Genomic DNA, 18,008 nt, shown 5'->3' with positions numbered 1-18,008 from the left:
GCTTGAAGACTAGACTTTCATTTGTGGTTGAGATTTGTCAGGCATTACTATTAATGGCAGAGTGCCCTCCCACCATACACCCAGGATTAAATAGCAGGGATTCCCAGGCAAATGGAATTTTTCTTGGCAGGGGTGGTGGGGCTGCTTTTATCCCTACCTCAATTTCAGTGATGCCACAGATCTGCCCGATAACTTTGGAGTTGAAGTGCCATAAGATCAGGGTTTCCCTCCCCTCACCCTCACCCAAAGTAAAAGGGACTGCAATATCTGCACACTTGTTGACCAGCCCCCTCTGCTCTGCTCCTATCTTCATCTTCCTAGCCCCCACCTCAGGCTATTTTCCCTCCAGAAAATATGTTCCCTGTCAGAAAACACAGTTTCCTTGTTCTTTCAGTGTAACTAAATAAACACACCTTGCACAGATGCTGTTTATAGCCTGCCTTCTGCTCCACCCACACTCCAAACCCACCTCCAGACTCCAAACCCACCCCCTAGAGACAGGGATAGAAAATGAGTTCCTCAGCCCCTTTTCAGTATCTCCCCAAATCAGAGCTGCCACGGCCTCATACATCAAAGGCTTGCACTATCAGAGAAAGAGAGTTCCCCTACCCCAGCAGTATCCCACTCAAATCAGAGCTGCAACCTCATCTTCACTTGGTAGCAAAGTAAATGAATCCCCCACCTTCATCCCCCTGTAGATTCTCACCTTAATAATTTTGCGGCAGAAGAAGGCAGAGAAAACCCAGCTGAATAAGCTGTAGTATCTCTGTCCCAGAGAAGAGAAAGAAAGAAAGGAATAAAGGAAGAAAGGAAGAAAGAGATGTAATAATAGTTTGATGGTTTTAATTGATTTCAATATTTTAAAGTGATTTTATGGAATTTATTGTATTAATTTTTGTAAACCATCTTGGGATAATTTTATGAAAGGCAGTATATACAGTAAATCTAACAATGAATGAAGGAAGGAACAAACAAAGAAACTACTCATCAGCCTTGGGATAATTTTATGAAAGGCAGTATATAAATCTAACAATGAATGAATGAAGGAAGGAACAAACGAAGAAACTACTCATCAGCCAATGAGGTACATTTTCAGTCTCCACTGTAACTAGGCTAACTTTATAGTATATCTTCTTGAAAACTATAAAAGTTAAAACAATGATTTTTGTTTCACTGCCTACTAATTCTGTGACTGAATGAAGTTATGGGATTGATACAGAAATCTGTATCAATCCCATTCAGACTCAGACCCTATTCAGACTCATATGTGTATTGCACTGTCTGGGCCTTTGCCTAGAGCAAAACCTTCAATGCAAATCAGAAGGGCTAGGCAAAGGAGAGCTGCTACTAAGGGACATAGGTGTTATCTGTATTTGAAGTGGTCAGAGAGTGACTCTAACAACCAAACTTAATGGCCTTGTGCCCTGCCCTCTGTTGTGTCTGTTTGCTCCAGGGACTCTTTGGCTGCATTTGCATGTAATGTGGAACTGAGGGTCCAATTGACCTGTTGTTCTGCCCTCCCCACCCCGCACGTGCTAACCTGTCCATGTTCGGATGTAACCACCAGGATCCAAACTACAGTCAGGGAAACTGTAGAGAGGAGGGGGATCTGGCTGCATGGACTTCCTTCTTCATATGAAGGACAGCCACGGCAGCCAGTCAGGACAGAGAGAGGGAGGATCTTCCTTCCCTCAACTCTGGTCTTGGAGAAGGCTGCCTCTAGTTCAGCATTCGGCTGTAATGCACTCGAACTCAAACCTCAGGTAGGAGCAGCAAAACTCACAACCCAAGCGTTCAAATTGGAATTTGGGGAAGGAAACCTTGGGTGGCTTTTTGAACAGGACAGAGGTTCCATGCATTTGCAGGTACAAGAAATCCAACTTCTGCCCCATTTAACTCCAGTTTCATGTTAGGTGTGATTGTGCCACATGTTAACTTAGTTGATACCATAGGAAAAGAGATCATATTTTCTATGGCCACAAGCCACTTAGCCTACAGTGCAAACAGTACAGGTGAAACTCGGAAAATTAGAATATCGTGCAAAAGTCCATTAATTTCAGTAATGCAAATTAAAAGGTGAAACTGATATATGAGACAGACGCATTACATGCAAAGCGAGATAAGTCAAGCCTTAATTTGTTATAATTGTGATGATCATGGCGTACAGCTCATGAAAACCCCAAATCCACAATCTCAGAAAATTAGAATATTACATGGAACCAAGAAGACAAGGATTGAAGAACAGAACAATATCTGACCTCTGAAAAGTATACAGTGTGCTTGACTGGCCAGCAAACTCGCCTGACCTGACCCCATAGAGAATCTATGGGGCATTGCCAAGAGAAGGATGAGAGACATGAGACCAAACAATGCAGAATTGCTGAAGGCCGCTAATGAAGCATCCTGGTCTTCCATAATACCTCATCAGTGCCACAGGCTGATAGCATCCATGCCACGCCGCATTGAGGCAGTAATTGCTGCAAAAGGGGCCCAAACCAAGTACTGAATACATATGCATGCTTATACTTTTCAGAGGTCCGATATTGTTCTATTCTTCAATCCTTGTCTTCTTGGTTCCATGTAATATTCTAATTTTCTGGGATTGTGGATTTGGGGTTTTCATGAGCTGTACGCCATGATCATCACAATTATAACAAATTAAGGCTTGACTTATCTCACTTTGCATGTAATGCGTCTGTCTCATATATCAGTTTCACCTTTTAATTTGCATTACTGAAATTAATGGACTTTTGCACGATATTCTAATTTTCCGAGTTTCACCTGTATTAGAAAATACTGGGGCGAGCCTAATAGATCACTGAGGATATATTCCCACAGAATTGCTTATTCAAGCAATGGAAAGTGGGCAGGAGAGTTTTCTTGGGTTGAAGTTTGACTCTTCATTAGGTCTGCCTTCTTTATTGTGCTCTGTTCGTTCCACATGACTACTTCAGCAGGAACAGGCCTCATGGTTGCCAGTAAGTTTATTCCTAAGGAAGAAATATATTTGCTTGCCTCCGCTTATCTCTCCTGACCTTCCTAGCTATGGGAGAAAAGGATAGTGAAACCAGAGAAGCACTTCAGCATATTGAAATGGGTCCACAAAAAGTGGCCTTCAAAACCAGCTCTGGTCCAGGGAGAAGGAGAAAGGGGTCTTACAGGAGGAAAATCCTCACCCCTCTCCGTTCCTTTCTGTGTGTCCTCAACCCCTTACTAAAGAAAGAAAAAACTTAAAAGAGTAAAAGGCAAGGAGAGCTTAGAAGAATGGGTAGTTTCTCTCCCCCACTCCTCCCCAATAAAGGGAGCTTGGCCTTGTTTTACAACCAGGAATCAGCACTATCTCAAATTGAGAGTGCCCCCTAGACCACTTCAAGAATGTTGGGTATATGAGTGCTTAAATGGCTGGATTGTTCTCGGTATTCAGTGGATTTCTCCAAATAATGTATTCAAGTAAGACAATTTGGATTTTATTATTGTGGAAATATGTATCTGAGTAAGGAAGAGATTTTTGACAAATAAATCAATATCAACTTTAGTAATCTTTTATTAATATCAATATTAATATTATTTTAGTATTGTTTTATTAAGCAGTCACCTTAATAACAGACGTCTCAACTCTTGAGGGAGGACTCTGCACTTGTGCTGCGGCTGCCATATTTGCAATGGTGCTAAGGTGGTTCATCTGGCTCATTGCCATTGTGACAGATGCTGGTGGCAGGCTGACAGGAATGAGCGGATGGGGCATCATCATAAAAGGGAGCTCCAGGCCTAGAAAAAGAAAATAAAGCAACAAATGTGTTTATATTTTTTAAAGACTGAATGTCACAAATATTTCTGACATTCAGCAAAGTTTAACTACCTAGAATATAAGGATAAAGTTCTATTCAATTATTACTTAACTCAGTTCACAAATGTTCTAGCAAAAAAAAAAAGGCTTTTTATTACTGCTGTAGTACAATATGCAACAGAGGAAATAATGACTTTCAGTGTTCAGCAAAATACTAGCAGTCTGCCCTGGAAAAGTTAAATATTAAATATTCCACAGGTACAACTCCAAATACTACCTAATTCCCTATATGTAACTGTTCCCACTCCAGTCATGTGTACAAAGTGCTGGTAACTACCACTAAATACTGTAAACAAATATTGGTTGAAGACTATCTTGGCACCACACTTCAAAGCTTTAGGAGAAACCATATGGGATACTATCTAGAGGACAGTTTTTATTTTCTTTTTTAACTGAAGCTGTACATGATAGTCCAGAATATCCATAACTCTTAATCTATTATTGTTGACTTTGGTTGATCACAGTGACAACGAGGTATGGCTTCTTCATATAACTGAAACTGATCATATGATATCCAGCATGAATCATTCTGCCAATTGCTTGACTCAAGTTGGTGCATATATTTCAGGTCTTTGCACAATTTCTCTCAAAAGGTAAATTAAATTTACTTTGGGGCAGCTGCCATGTTTACCCATGCTGTCTTAACTGTAAACTGTTGCTGCCTTGTGAGTTATCACTAGCTATTTGCTAAGTGTCAGTCTAAACTAGGGGTGTGCTAGAACAGTTTGAAGCGAACCGGCTCGCTGCACACTGGGCTGGCCCAATCGATTCAATCGTGAGTTGGAACGGCCGTCAGGAAATGGGGCCAGTCTGCAATTGAGCTAAATCAATCCCAGTTCAAGGCAAACTGATCTGGCAGTTCATGCTGTTATGTAAAGGGAAATCTGGTGAGGGAGATTTTTTTAAAAAAGGCTTGCTGGTGAGTCCATTGCCGGGGTGGGGGACATTTGCGTGGTCACACATGTGTGGAGGCCATTTGTGTGGCCAGGTGTGGCGCTGCATGGGCTGCTGGCTGAGGGAAGTGCCACTGCTTGGTACTGCCACCGGTAAGCACCTTAGCATTTACTTTTACAGGTACCTCTTGCCGCTGCCCCCATGCTGCCCTCACCAGCAAGCCCTTTAAAAAAAACACACCTCTTTACAAGCAAAGGGGAATCCTCACCAGATTCCCCTTTACATAGCAGCATGAAGCGCTGAATCAGTTTGAACTGTTTCGGCCAAACGGTCCAGGCCAGCCGGTCGTGGACCTGAGATTCAGTCCAAATTCAGTTTGAATTCAGACCAAACTAAGCAAAATGGTCCATGCACACCCCTAGTCTAAACATTTACTTAAATCATGTTACACAGAGTTTGTGCAATTGTGCTATTTCATACTGCAAGTGACTGAATAATCATTCAGACTGAATGATTCTCTACAATGAAATCAGCCCACCATATTGAAATCAGATCGCTCTGTCTATCTGCCAGAATTTCAACAGCTGCCCTGATTAGGAGCATAGGAAGCTGCGTTATATCAAGTCAGACCATTAGTCCATCTAGCTCATCATTGTCTGCACTGTCTGGAAGCAGCTCTCCAAGGTTTCAGGCAAGACTCTTTCCCAGCCCTAGATGGAGATGCCAGGAATTGAACCTGGGACCTTCTACATGTAAATCAGATGCTCTACCACTGAGCCATGGCCTCATCTCCATTCTGTGTCCCTTCCTTTGCAGCCTTATTGTCAACCTGGAGGAAGGGAGGGCATCAATCTGTGTCTACCTAGCCGCCACTATTTCAACTGCTGAGTTTTACTTCTCAGGCCCCAGTAGACAGCTCCATATAGAAGCCACTCTTAAGGCACTCTAACAGCAACAAACGAAGCTAAAACCAGAATCACTGAAAGAAAGAAAAATATCTGAAGATATACTGAGCATCGAAAAGAGACTATGAAGTATTTTTATGGCAGGTATTGTATATGCATTATGAGGCATTAATTATTGTCAAATACTCTGAATCTGTAAGAAAACTTGAGTAAACCATATAAATGAATTGTATACCAATCATATGAATAACATTTCCTTGCCCATGAAAAATTACATGTCAAGGAAAGAGAGGATTCAAACTTAGTCCCCTTTGAATGTGCTAGTTTTCTATATGCAGGGAGCTTTTAATGTAGAATGGCACCCAGCCCGCAGTTTGAAATGGTGCGGTCCCAGGTACAAACTCTGTACCTTGTGATTTTCTTCCTGGGTAGCTCTTATATATAAGTTTACAGACATGTATAGGTAAAGAATACAGTGACCATTTCAAGTAAACTGCAAAGCTTCTATTTATTAATTAAAGCAGAAAAGAACTATAGTACAATAGAACACAAGCCTTTAGCTTTTTTTGTTACTGCACAAGTACAAACTATGCTTACTGCTTGTTACATAGCCTGCTCAAACACTGCTGTAACAAGTCTTAGTGATGAAATATTTGCAATTGGTGTTAATCGTTATTTTAAAAGTCAGATTCCCTTGAGAGACATTGTACTGTAATGGCCTTTTTAGTAAGTTATATGAAATATTGCAGAAGTCACAATTTATGCTGTTGCTTTTTTAAAAAATGTAGCCTGTTTAATGAAACATAAGAGAAAGATAGGAATTTGAGCAACTCTAAATATTAATGTGGAAATATGTCAACCCGTACCATTTGGCAGAAGATGGTTCTGTTGGAGAGGGTTGAGAGGATGATTAACTGGAAGGTTATGCTGTCCAGACAAGCTGGGGTGGTTAACAGAGGCCTGCGATCCTTGGGTTGGGGGAGACTGGCGTTTTTCTCTATCCCAAGAACCATCACTGCTTCCTGTGGGGAATGAATATAAATTATTGGGATGCAGGATAAATCCAAATGTTCAGCAACTGAATTTGCAAGCAAGGACAATGGTTAATTCCTTTTGCAATTGCCAATTTTGTTTTTGAGAATTAATGGTTGGAAATATGTTGTTATCAACCTATAGTACATTATAGTAGAGTTTTAATTTTGTTTCTGCAGATTGTTGTTAGTTCTAAAGATTTGTTATTGTATTTCATTTCCAAAGGTAAATGGATTGAATACTTCGTTCTCTCAATGAACAATGGGCATAGCACAGAAACCATTTTTTAAAATTTTATTTGTTAAGTTAGGATCCTTACAAACCTGTAACTCTTAATAAATAGAACCAGAAAAGACATTGAGCCTGTTCTCATGACCACAGATTCCTGGGTAGGATGGAGTTAACCCAGGAATTCATGGTTGCCTAGGGAACCGGGAGGTCTCCTGACACAGCAGCTCTGAACCTGGGTAGTCCAGATCCACTACTCAAGTTAAAAGTGAGGTAGGAGACATATATTTTTGTTTAGATTATCTGCAGCACCAGTGCAATTTAAACTGTTCCCGGGCTGCTAGCAGCCATGTTTACCATTGAGTTCTGAGGAAAGCAGGACCAGGCAGAGCGGATCAGTTGCCATACTGAAGACTACCTCTCCACTGCTTGCACAATGCACTGCAGGATAGTTGAAGGCCTCAGCTCCTGATATCTGCAATGGAGAGCACTGTTGCAGCATTCATTTGGGCATGCAAGTCGTAGAGCCAAAAGGAAGCTCTGGTCATCTGGAGGCATGAGGTAGGAGTGTGCCTTCCCTCCAGCTCATCCACATATGGTTATGAGAACAGACTCATATGCAGCAAGGAATTTGAGGGATGGAGTGGATCTGAAGTGCTGAACTTTTAAAATAAAATGCATTTACATGTGTTCTTTATTTAAAGTAGTGACATACATATGCTTGTGTGTGAAATATTATGTTAAATGTTGTATTAAAAATAATTGCCACAATTCTTCAGCCTTTCTGTTTATGGAATACTTACTACAAGCAAGATCTTTCTTTTGATATTTACAAAACTGTAATTTGAGCATTTAAGTACATTAAACATGCAGTGTTTGGCATCTAAACTAGAATCCAACAACAGAAGATTACTACAAATATTTGATGTAGGGCGTTATCGGTATGCTGATGACAACCAACTATACATCTCACTGCCCAGTTGAAGAGCCTGAAAGTCCTGAATCATTGTACGGAGGTGTTCTGGACTGGATGAGCATTAACAGGAGAAACCAACTCTCAATAAGATAGTGGTTCTCCTGGTTAGGAAATCTGCTGATCTTCAAGTGGGACATCAGTGTTCTATCTGGGTTTGCACGCCTTCTGAAAGAGCAGGTTGGGTGTGCTCAGGGCTCCTGCTTTGCTTCTAGATGCCCAAGCTACAGCTGTGGTCAGGGGTGCATTTGCCCAGATTCGGCTGCTGTGCCAGCTGTATCAATTCCTGGATCTGGTGGACCTTGCCACAGTGATCCACAACCTTGTCACCTCACAGTTGGACTACTACATTGCAGTTTACATGGGGCTGCCTCACAAGAGGCAGAGGCAAGAAAGTACAGCATGTAGAAAATAAAACCTCGGCCCATATAATTCCACTTCTGTGTCAGGACAACAGTTTGGAAGTTTTTCTGGGTATGATTCAAGGTGCTGGTTTTAACTTTTAAAGCATAAGAAAAGCCCTGCTGCATAGGGGCCAGCGTGGTGTAGTGGTTAGAGTGCTGGACTAGGACCAGAGAGACCCGAGTTCAAATCCCCATTCAGCCATGATACTAGCTGGGTGACTCTGGGCCAGTCACTTCTCTCTCAGCCTAACCTACCCTACAGGGGTGAACAACACAGGGGTGTTGTGAGGAGAAATTTAAGTATGCAGTACACCGCTATGGGCTCCTTGGAGGAAGAGCAGGATACAAAATGCAAATCATCATCATCATCATCAGGCCCAAGGCCTATCTAGTCCAGCATCCTGTTTCACTCAGTGGCCCAACAGATGCTCTTAATAAGCCCACAGGCAAGACTCTGGCTGTTGCTCCCCTGCATCTGGTGTTTAGAGGCATCTTGCCTCCAAGGCTGGAGGTGGCCTATAGCCACCAGACTAGTAGCAATTGATAAACCTGTCCTCCATGAATTTGTCCAAGCCACTTTTAAAGCCAGCCAAGCTAGTGGCCATCACCACATTTCGTGGAAGAGAATTCCATAGCTTTATTTGTTTGTTTGTTTGTTTGATTGATTGATTTGAGTTGATTTGTATACCGCCCTTCCAAAATGGCTCAGGGCGGTTTACAATTAAAGCACACCACTAACACAGTAAAGAGCTAAAACAAATTAAAAAACAATGTAACAGTTAACAATTTTAAAACATTTTAAAACAACAATTAAACAATTACAGTGCTTAAAAACCCCCAAATCGGATTTTGAATTTTAAAATAAACCAGAAATTAAAAACCCCACAATTTAGGAAGCTGAGAAAGCTTGGGTGGAAAGAAGGGTTTTCAGGTGTTGTTTTTTTTTTTAAATTGCCAGAGATATGGGCTGTGTGAAAAAGTAATTATGGGCTGTGTGGAAAAAGTACCTCATTTTTTCAGTCCTAAATTCTGGTTCTAGTACTCTGAGAGGGATAAAAAAATTTCTCTCTCTACTCCATGCATAATTTTATAAACTTTTATTATGTTTTCCCATAGTTGCCTGTTTTCAAAACTAAATGTAGTCATGCTGTAGCCTTGCCTCATAAAGACCCCTGATCATCTTGGTTGCCCTCTTCTCTACCTTTTCCAGTTCTACAATGTCCTTCTTAAGATACAGTGAGCAGAATTGCACACAGTACTCCAAATCTGGCCGCACCATAGAGTTGTATAACAACATTATAATATTAGTAAATGTGGCTGCACCATAGATTTGTATAACATTATAATATTAGCAGTTTCACTTTCAATCCCCTTCCTAATGATCCCTAGCATGGGGCCTTTTTCACAGCTGCGGCATACTGAGTCGACACTTTCATTGAGCTGTCACTGTTCCCCAATGGTTCTACAACTCTGACATCTTGCATCAGGTCCTGGGCATCACTCAGGATTAAGTCCAAGGTTTCCTTTTCACTGGTTGGTTCCACAGCCGTCATTTAGCAAGTCTAGAAATTTGGCTTCTGCCAATACCCACACATGAATTTGCCCAGTCTATGTGAGGGTAATTTAAGACACCCATTATGTCTCTCTTTGAAGCCTATCTGATTTCCTTCCTCAGCTTCCAGTCACTCTCAGTATTTGATTCAGAGGGTGATAGCACTTCCCTAGTAACACATTTCTTTTCAGTCCTCATATTGTAACCCACGATGTTTCTGCGGAGGACTCCAGTCCTCCTAGGTTTTCTAGCTTGTTGTATTCTATCCCTTCAACAACACACAGTGCTACTCCACCCCCAATATGCCCCCCCTGTCCTTTCTGTAGAACATGTGTCTAGGAATATGTGACCCGCTGGTTCTCACCATTCCACCAAGTTTCCATTATGCCCACTATATCTATATTTTCATTAGCAACCAAGCACTCCAACTCGGCCATCTTAGTTCGGACGCTTCTGGCATTAGTATATAAACACCTATACGCTGAGTATAGTGCTGAGTATAGTACCAGGTGTTGGTGTGTGCTATCTCCCTTACCATCCTTTGACTTTTTTGACCAGCTGTCATGTAATACTGTCTGCTGTACTCCTGGTTGTACTCTGTCCATTTCTGGTTTATTTCAAATGTCTGCACTCTTGCACCTTAGGAGATTTTTCTTGCTGAACCAGATACAATCAAGTTCCTTTCGGCAATCTCAGGCATCATTTTCAAAGCTGCTCTCTCTGCCACCTTTTTGATTTTAAGCACCAGCAGATTGGTTCAATCTTGGTTCAAGTGGAGCCTTTCCCTTTTGTACAAATCCTAGGGGTGGGGGCTCCTTTAAGACGTGGGGCAGATTTCCTTACCTCCCCTGCCACACTTCCCTATCCTGCGCTGCTTAAAAAACCACTGGTGTGGGGTGGTTGTATACCCTCTTGCTGCCCCGGTAAGTGTAATACTAGAAGTGGCCTGGACACATGCGTGACATGCGCATGCATGCGGGCCACTTCCGGCATTACACTGACTGGGACAGCAAGAGGGTATACAGCTGCCCTGTGCCAGCAGTTTTTGAAGCAGCACCAGAAAGGGAAGTGCAGTGGGGGTGGAAAGGATGCCCTCCCCACACCTTAAAGGAGCCCCCCCCACCTCCCGGTGTGCACAGAACTGGTTCCGTCCACACTCCTATTTTGTACAGGCTTTGCTTCCACAAAAATGTATCACAGTGCCTAACAAATCTAAAGCCCTCCTCTCAACACTCATCCACGCTTTGAGACCCCTCAACTCTGCCAGTTTTGCTGGCCCTGCATATGGAACAGCTTGCACTTCAGGGAATGCTACTCTGCGGGTCCTGGACTTCAGTATGCTACCTATAAGTCTATATTTGGCTTCTAGGACTTCCCAACTACTACCTTAAAGGCTTATGACCAAGCTACCAGAAGGTCTGCCTAATCCCATAAATTTCTACCTGGCCTGTTAGATTATATATAGAGGCTCTCTGTGAGTACTGTTGTCTTCTAAAGAATGGTCGTCATATATATGTGTGAGATCATTTTTGGTGCTGGCCCCAGCTCTTCGGAATTTCCTGCTGCCTGAACTTAGGCTTGCTGCCTTGCTGTGGAGACTGGAGTTTCAATCCCCATTCAGCCATGAAACACACTGGATTACTCTGAGCCAATAACTTATATCTCAGCCTACTCTACCTCACAAGGTTGTTGTGATGATAAACATATGTGCATCACTCTAGACTTTTTGGAGGAAGACCAGGATATAAATTAGGGATATACATGGAACCAGTTCCGTGCATACCTGCGAGGTGGGGATAGCTTTTAGGCATGAGGACGGTGTCTTTACCTCCCCTGCCACATTCCCCCTCTGGTACTGTTTCCAAAACCACTGTCGCTGGGTGGCTGTATACCCTCTTGCAGCCCAGGTCAGCGTAAAAGTGGCCAGCACTCTTCCGGCATTATGCTGACCGTGGTGGCAAGACAGTATACTGCCACCCAGCGACAGCAGTTTTGGAAGCAGTGCCAGAGAGGGAAACTTGGCAGAAGAGATAAGGACACCCTCCCCGTGCCTTAAAGCTAATCCCCCACACCTTTGATCTGGCTCAAATGCCGGTCTTTAGAACCGATTTGGCGGTCTGTGAATAGATCGCTGAACCGGTTCATGCACACCCCTAATATAAATGTCTAAATAAATAAATATTCAGTGACAAAGTGGGTGTCCTGTATTCTTCATTCACTCTCTTTGCTAAGCCAGAAAGCCAGAACACAGAGGCTACTTCCATTCCACTGAAATAATCAGACTTCTAAAATAACAAGAGCACATTCCTCATCCAGTAGCTTGTTTATTTATTTATTATTTATTTATTTAACTTTACTTATATAATGCCTCTTCCAAAAACTCTAGGCAGTGAACAATACCAATAACAATAAATTATTATTATTATTATTATTATTATTATTATTATTATTATTAATATTGGCAATAAAATTCTGGCATCCCAGGTCCTTGGGAAGGACTCGATGTCTGGATAAAACAAACCAGTCAATAACACCTGTCTGACTGTGTAAACAAGAAATAATTAAATAATCGACATAGCAATACCAGGGGATAGCAGAATAGAAGAAAAAGAAATAGAAAAAATCACCAAATACAAAGATCTACAAATTGAAATTGAAAGGCAGTGGCAGAAAAAGACCAAAATAATCCCAGTGGTAATTGGTGCCCTGGGTGCAGTTCCAAAAGACCTTGAAGAGCACCTCAACACCATCGGGGCCACAGAAATCACCATCAGCCAATTACAAAAAGCAGCTTTACTGGGAACAGCCTATATTCTGCAACGATATCTATAATAATTGACAATAAAATTCAGCCATCCCAGGTTCTTGGGAAGGACTCGATGTCTGGATAAAACAAACCAGTCAATAACACCTGTCTGACTGTGTAAACAAGAAATAATTAAATAATCGACATAGCAATACCAGGGGATAGCAGAATAGAAGAAAAAGAAATAGAAAAAATCACCAAATACAAAGATCTACAAATTGAAATTGAAAGGCAGTGGCAGAAAAAGACCAAAATAATCCCAGTGGTAATTGGTGCCCTGGGTGCAGTTCCAAAAGACCTTAAAGAGCACCTCAACACCATCGGGGCCACAGAAATCACCATCAGCCAATTACAAAAAGCAGCTTTACTGGGAACAGCCTATATTCTGCAACGATATCTATAATAATTGACAATAAAATTCAGCCATCCCAGGTTCTTGGGAAGGACTCGATGTCTGGATAAAACAAACCAGTCAATAACACCTGTCTGACTGTGTAAACAAGAAATAATAATAATAATAAGGTCGAATGCCTGGTGAAACAGATGGGTCTTAAGAAGAACCTTAAAAGCAGCCAGGGAGGCTGAACAAATCTGGGGGGTGGGGAGTTTTCCAAAGAAGAGGGTAGGCCAAAGAGAAGGCCCTCCTACAGGCCCAGGCACCATGCACTAGTGTCCCATCCCAGGCCTGGGACACTAAGAAGGGCCAGCTGAGAAGACCTCACAAGTTGGGATACAACCAGCCGAGAGAAGCAATCCCAGAGATATACAGGTGCTAAGCCCATAAGGGCTTATGTATTAATTATGAGGAAGAGGACAATAGGAGGAGGCTTGAAGCTACTTTTTGTTTTGCTGTTCAAATCAAGTTTTTACAGTTGTCTGTATTTGAATGCAGCTGCCTGTTTCAATATGGAAGGTGAATGGTAGGAAAAGACAGATGAAATCCCAAAATAGAACTTGTGGCAAGTTCTTCAGCCAAGGTGCAAACCTATCTTCCCCGCAGTTTTTCAAGGAGCACAAAAGACTTACATACCAGCAAGCCAAATGCCACTCCATTTGTCAGTTTTGATATTGCCCCCATGTCTACATTTTTTTTAAAAGCCAGATGAACACAAATCCATTTATAAACTTATCTTTAGACTTTCTTTAAAAAATGATTTATAAAATTGCAAAACTACTCTAGGGCTTGTGTGTATGTCTGTGTGTGTTGGTGGGGTGGGGGGACATTATGACATGACAAATGCCAGTCAACAACAGCTAGTTTATGCTTTACATCTGCAGAACTGTGGTGGGTTTTGTTTGTTTCAGAGCTGGAGCCTGCAGACAAAAGGTTATATTTGAGCTGAACACACTTTTCTGCATATAACGTGTTCTGTATCAACTGTGCCACCTATTCGCTTCAGAATCCTTTTTTAAAATTTTAGTTACAATGCATATACAGTGGTCCCTCGACTTACAAACTACTCGACATAAGTATTTTTCGAGTTACAAACGGCAGTTTTAGATCCGGTTTTAGATGCGGTTTTTTCAACTTACAAATTTTTAGATGGGGTTTCCTCGACTTACAAATTTTTAGATGGGGTTTCCTCGACTTACAAATTTTACATGCGGTTCCCTTGACTTGCCTGCCTGTTTACTGCCTGTTTATTCTTGAAAAGAAATGTTCCTGTGCAGTTTGCAAGCCTTACTGGGGGTCTGGGTCTTTTTTCTAGGCTCCGGAACGCATTAATCCGTTCCCAATGCATTCCTATGGGAAACCGCTTTTCGACTTACGAATTTTTCGACTTACAAATGTGCATTCGGAACGGATTAATTTCGTAAGTAGAGGGACCACTGTAACCCTAAATGTCCTATTTCTGGAATATCACAGGGATTGCCTTTTCCCAAATGTGCTCTCTTATCCCTTATGATCTTTAAGTGAGGTTTTGCTCCATGTGCCATCTAACTAAACAGCTCTGATTGGTTAAGGCTTGTAGTAGAGTCTAGATAACTGTGGCTTAGGGCTTACTGCTGTGGCCCAATTGATGTGGGACTTCCACCGCACAGAAGACGGTTTTAGCTTATCTTGCCAACTTTTAGGATACACCATGTGAGATTTTTGATTCCAGCAGGCTTCTTGCAACTGAATGTAAGTTCTATTTGCAACTGAAATATGTCCTTGAACAATTTAATATTATATAATATTATTTTATTTTTATTTTGACCATTAGCAATGTTTCCAATGTAAGTAGCAGTTCTGGATTGCAGGCACACTATTATAGGTATTCGCAATCCTCAGCAAAAGTTCAAGACTTCTAGCTCTTCTTTTGGAGCCCATAGCAGAGTGAGCTGTGGAACATGTGAGCAAGTTCCATGAAGAAGGTCCCAGGCTGGAAAAGACCCCTGTCTAAAACCCTGGAAAGCCCATGCCAGTCAGTGCAGTTAATACTGAGCTGGAGGCACCAATATTTTGACCATGTTCAAGGCAGCTTCACAAGTTCATTATATATGTCTGCCAGGGTAGACATAGCTGTAGTAGCCACAATCAAACAGCAACTTAGATTGTGGCTATAACAACTGAAATAATGCCTTGTCCCTGCTAACTGGACAAATAGGCTGGTTGTGGACTGTAATAAATAAATGATGATGATGATGATGACGACAAAGAGGCACCTTTCAAAGTGGTGATTTTTGTATGTTTAGCAGGGGAGAGTAATTGACCCTATTTAACCTTGGCACAGTCTCCTTCTAGTGGCTGTTGCTGGTGTATTTGTGTTATTTTGTACTATGATCCTTCTGCAGAAAAGGAACTATTTTCTTTGCTATTATTAAACCACACTGAGAACTTTTTTGTAGTTGAAAAGTGGTGTATATAAATAATAGTATAGTAGTAATAATAGTTGTAACTCTGATGGTTGTCAAAATGACTCTGTGGAAGGATAGTTTAAACAGAAATGAGCTGTTTTCCATTCTGGCCCCTCATATTTATGATCACAATGGTAACAACCTTTTCCTGTCCACCAGTGCTCCAGATATAAAGCTACAGCTTTGTCAGGAAAGTACTATTGAAATGTTTGTTTAAATGCATGTGACAACTGTTGTCACTTTGCACAAAAAAAGTACTGTGTTGAAGCTGGAGCATTTTGCATAATTTAATTAAGTTATTGTTCCAAAACCTAATGTTGTCTCAATTTAAAGCAAACAGCTTCTAAGAGGGTATACCTACAGCACCCAGGGATATCAGGTATCAAATGCTTAAGCCTGTTACAAAGAGTTGACAGCCACTGATGGAACTTGAAAACATAAGCCTCAAGCCTAGCTAGGAAGAAGAAGAAAAAGGAAAGCAACATTTTTTATAAAGCTGTGTGGAACCATATGAATGTCCTAAGAAAAGTATTATTGAACAAGCTATGAGCATGTTTCATCCAGTAATTATTTTACTGCATTTTTTCTGAACCTAAGAGTTAAATATTAAATAAAAGAAATAAAAACATTTCATTTATGTGTAACATTCCAGAAACATCAGTTTTTCAACTGTATTTTACAAAACAACAACAAAACAACAGCAAGAACAAAAGAGGTGAGCTTCCCTTCCTGGAATATGCTTTTATCCACTAGGAAGCCTTGTTTGGGGACTGGGAAGAAAATAAAATGTAATTAACTGGGCTAAACTCAGAACCCAAGCCGCTTTGCAAGAGAGTAAGTGTATTCACACAACCAGGACACAGGAAGGCAGGTGGGCAGGCGGGATAAAGCTGCTGGGAAGCGCAGACCGCACTCCCATACAATTAGCTGCTGCACACAGCATGGATCTCTATATATCCCACAATGTACTGTGAGATGGGCGCAGTGCATTGGGGAATACCCTTGTGGAGTATAGGTGCTATACTCCACTTGGAAAGGATACTCACTTTATTTGAAGAATGGAATTTTAAACTAGTGGAGCAGCGATTTGTCATTTGATATTTTACGTATGCATTCCCATGAAGAAGTTTTGATTCAAAACTTCTTCATGGGAATGCATACATAAAATATCAAATGACAAATCGCTGCTCCACTAGTTTAAAATTCCATTCTTCAAATAAAGTGAGTATCCTTTCCAAGTGGAGTATAGCACCTATACTCCACAAGGGTATTCCCCAATGCACTGCGCCCATCTCACAGTGCATTGTGGGATACTGTTTCACACTCCACTTCAAAAAGTTTCATTTCATCTGAGAACTGTATTTTATATTTTGAGGATGTGACTTGGCATTTTACAAAGAATTTCCTTTTTGAAGATTCATTCAAAGAACTCCAATTGTAGTGGTTAGAGTGCTGGACTAGGACTGGGGAGACCCGAGTTCAAATCCCCATTCAGCCATGAAACTAGCTGGGTGACTCTGGGCCAGTCACTTCTCTCTCAGCCTAACCTACTTCACAGGGTTGTTGTGAGGATGAAACTTAAGTATGTAGTACATCGCTCTGGGCTCCTTGGAGGAAGAGCGGGATATAAAATGTAAAATGAAATAATAAATAAAAAGGACATATGCATATGAGTCTCTATTTGACTAATTCAGGTTTACAAGAACTTTTATAGAAACTCTGCTACTTTGACATTATTAAATGTTCACATTGTAGTTTATCTATTGAGTTGCACCAGGCATTTAAAAAAATTGGGGGGTTCTTTGGTTTGATTATTTTTCAGAATCACATTTCCCATTTTTTGAAACATACCCCAAAGGCATTTGCTCCTAGTCAGTGCTTTGGACTTTCTTCACAGGTGCTTTTCAAATATACAGTTAAAATGTAGTGTGAATGTCAAAAATAGAAGCCTCAAAATAAGTATATCACAGGGATCTGCACAAATCACGATTTGTAACACATCCCCTGTACCTTTAAAATGGAGGAGAGCAGGTGCATACTTGCTCCCCTGCCGCTCACCACCACTTCCTGACTCGGTAGTGCTCCTCCCAGCTAGCTTGGAACACTGGCAGTGCTTTGTCCCAGCTGCTCCTGCACAGAGGCGTAACTATAGGGGGGGCAGGGGGGCACGTGCCCCGGGCGCCATCTTTTCTGGTCACATGGGGGGCGCCGCCATGACCAAAGTTTTTTTTAATTTTTAATTTTTTGTTAATACAAATATTTCCTGCTCAGTGCAGCAGTGCTGCAGCAATCAAGGGAGCGCATTGGTGCCCCCTTCCCCACGAGGGGTCCCTTCTGCGCCACCTGCGCCCCCTCCCCCATTGCTGTGCTGGCACCTGGCGGCCAGTCAGTGGCCTGGCTTGGCGGCGGCGGCGGGCGCTTGTGAGGAAAAACCTAAGTATAATGTAGTATGTTGGGGGCGGGGGGCGCCATTTCAGTGCTTGCCCCGGGCACCATTTTCCCTAGTTACGCCTCTGCTCCTGCATG

The 18,008-nt window shown here is 41.7% G+C and overlaps 1 protein-coding gene and 1 non-coding gene across 7 annotated transcripts in view; both read right to left on the bottom strand.

The window, feature by feature from the left end:
- DACH1 (dachshund family transcription factor 1) overlaps window positions 1–18,008 on the bottom strand; it is a 553,005-nt gene that overhangs the window by 168,282 nt on the left and 366,715 nt on the right. For 3 of the 6 annotated variants that reach the window (XM_053307879.1, XM_053307882.1, XM_053307878.1), the window contains 2 exons: window positions 6,513–6,668; window positions 3,596–3,768 (listed from right to left, as the gene is read on the bottom strand). The exons of 1 other annotated variant lie outside the window; for it this stretch is intronic. In XM_053307879.1, the coding sequence (XP_053163854.1) occupies window positions 3,596–3,768; window positions 6,513–6,668 (329 nt within the window). The remainder of the gene's footprint in view (window positions 1–3,595; window positions 3,769–6,512; window positions 6,669–18,008) is intronic. 2 more of the 6 variants (XM_053307883.1, XM_053307880.1) reach the window with 1 other exon arrangement.
- Window positions 5,457–5,534, bottom strand: TRNAV-UAC (transfer RNA valine (anticodon UAC)). Its single transcript has one exon. It is a non-coding gene; the product is annotated as a tRNA-Val (tRNA).

Source organism: Hemicordylus capensis, chromosome 3 (assembly GCF_027244095.1).
Source record: "Hemicordylus capensis ecotype Gifberg chromosome 3, rHemCap1.1.pri, whole genome shotgun sequence".
NCBI lineage: Eukaryota > Metazoa > Chordata > Lepidosauria > Squamata > Cordylidae > Hemicordylus > Hemicordylus capensis.
The sequence above is the reverse complement of the archived record's forward strand: the minus strand, read 5'-3'. Positions and strand labels throughout refer to the sequence as shown.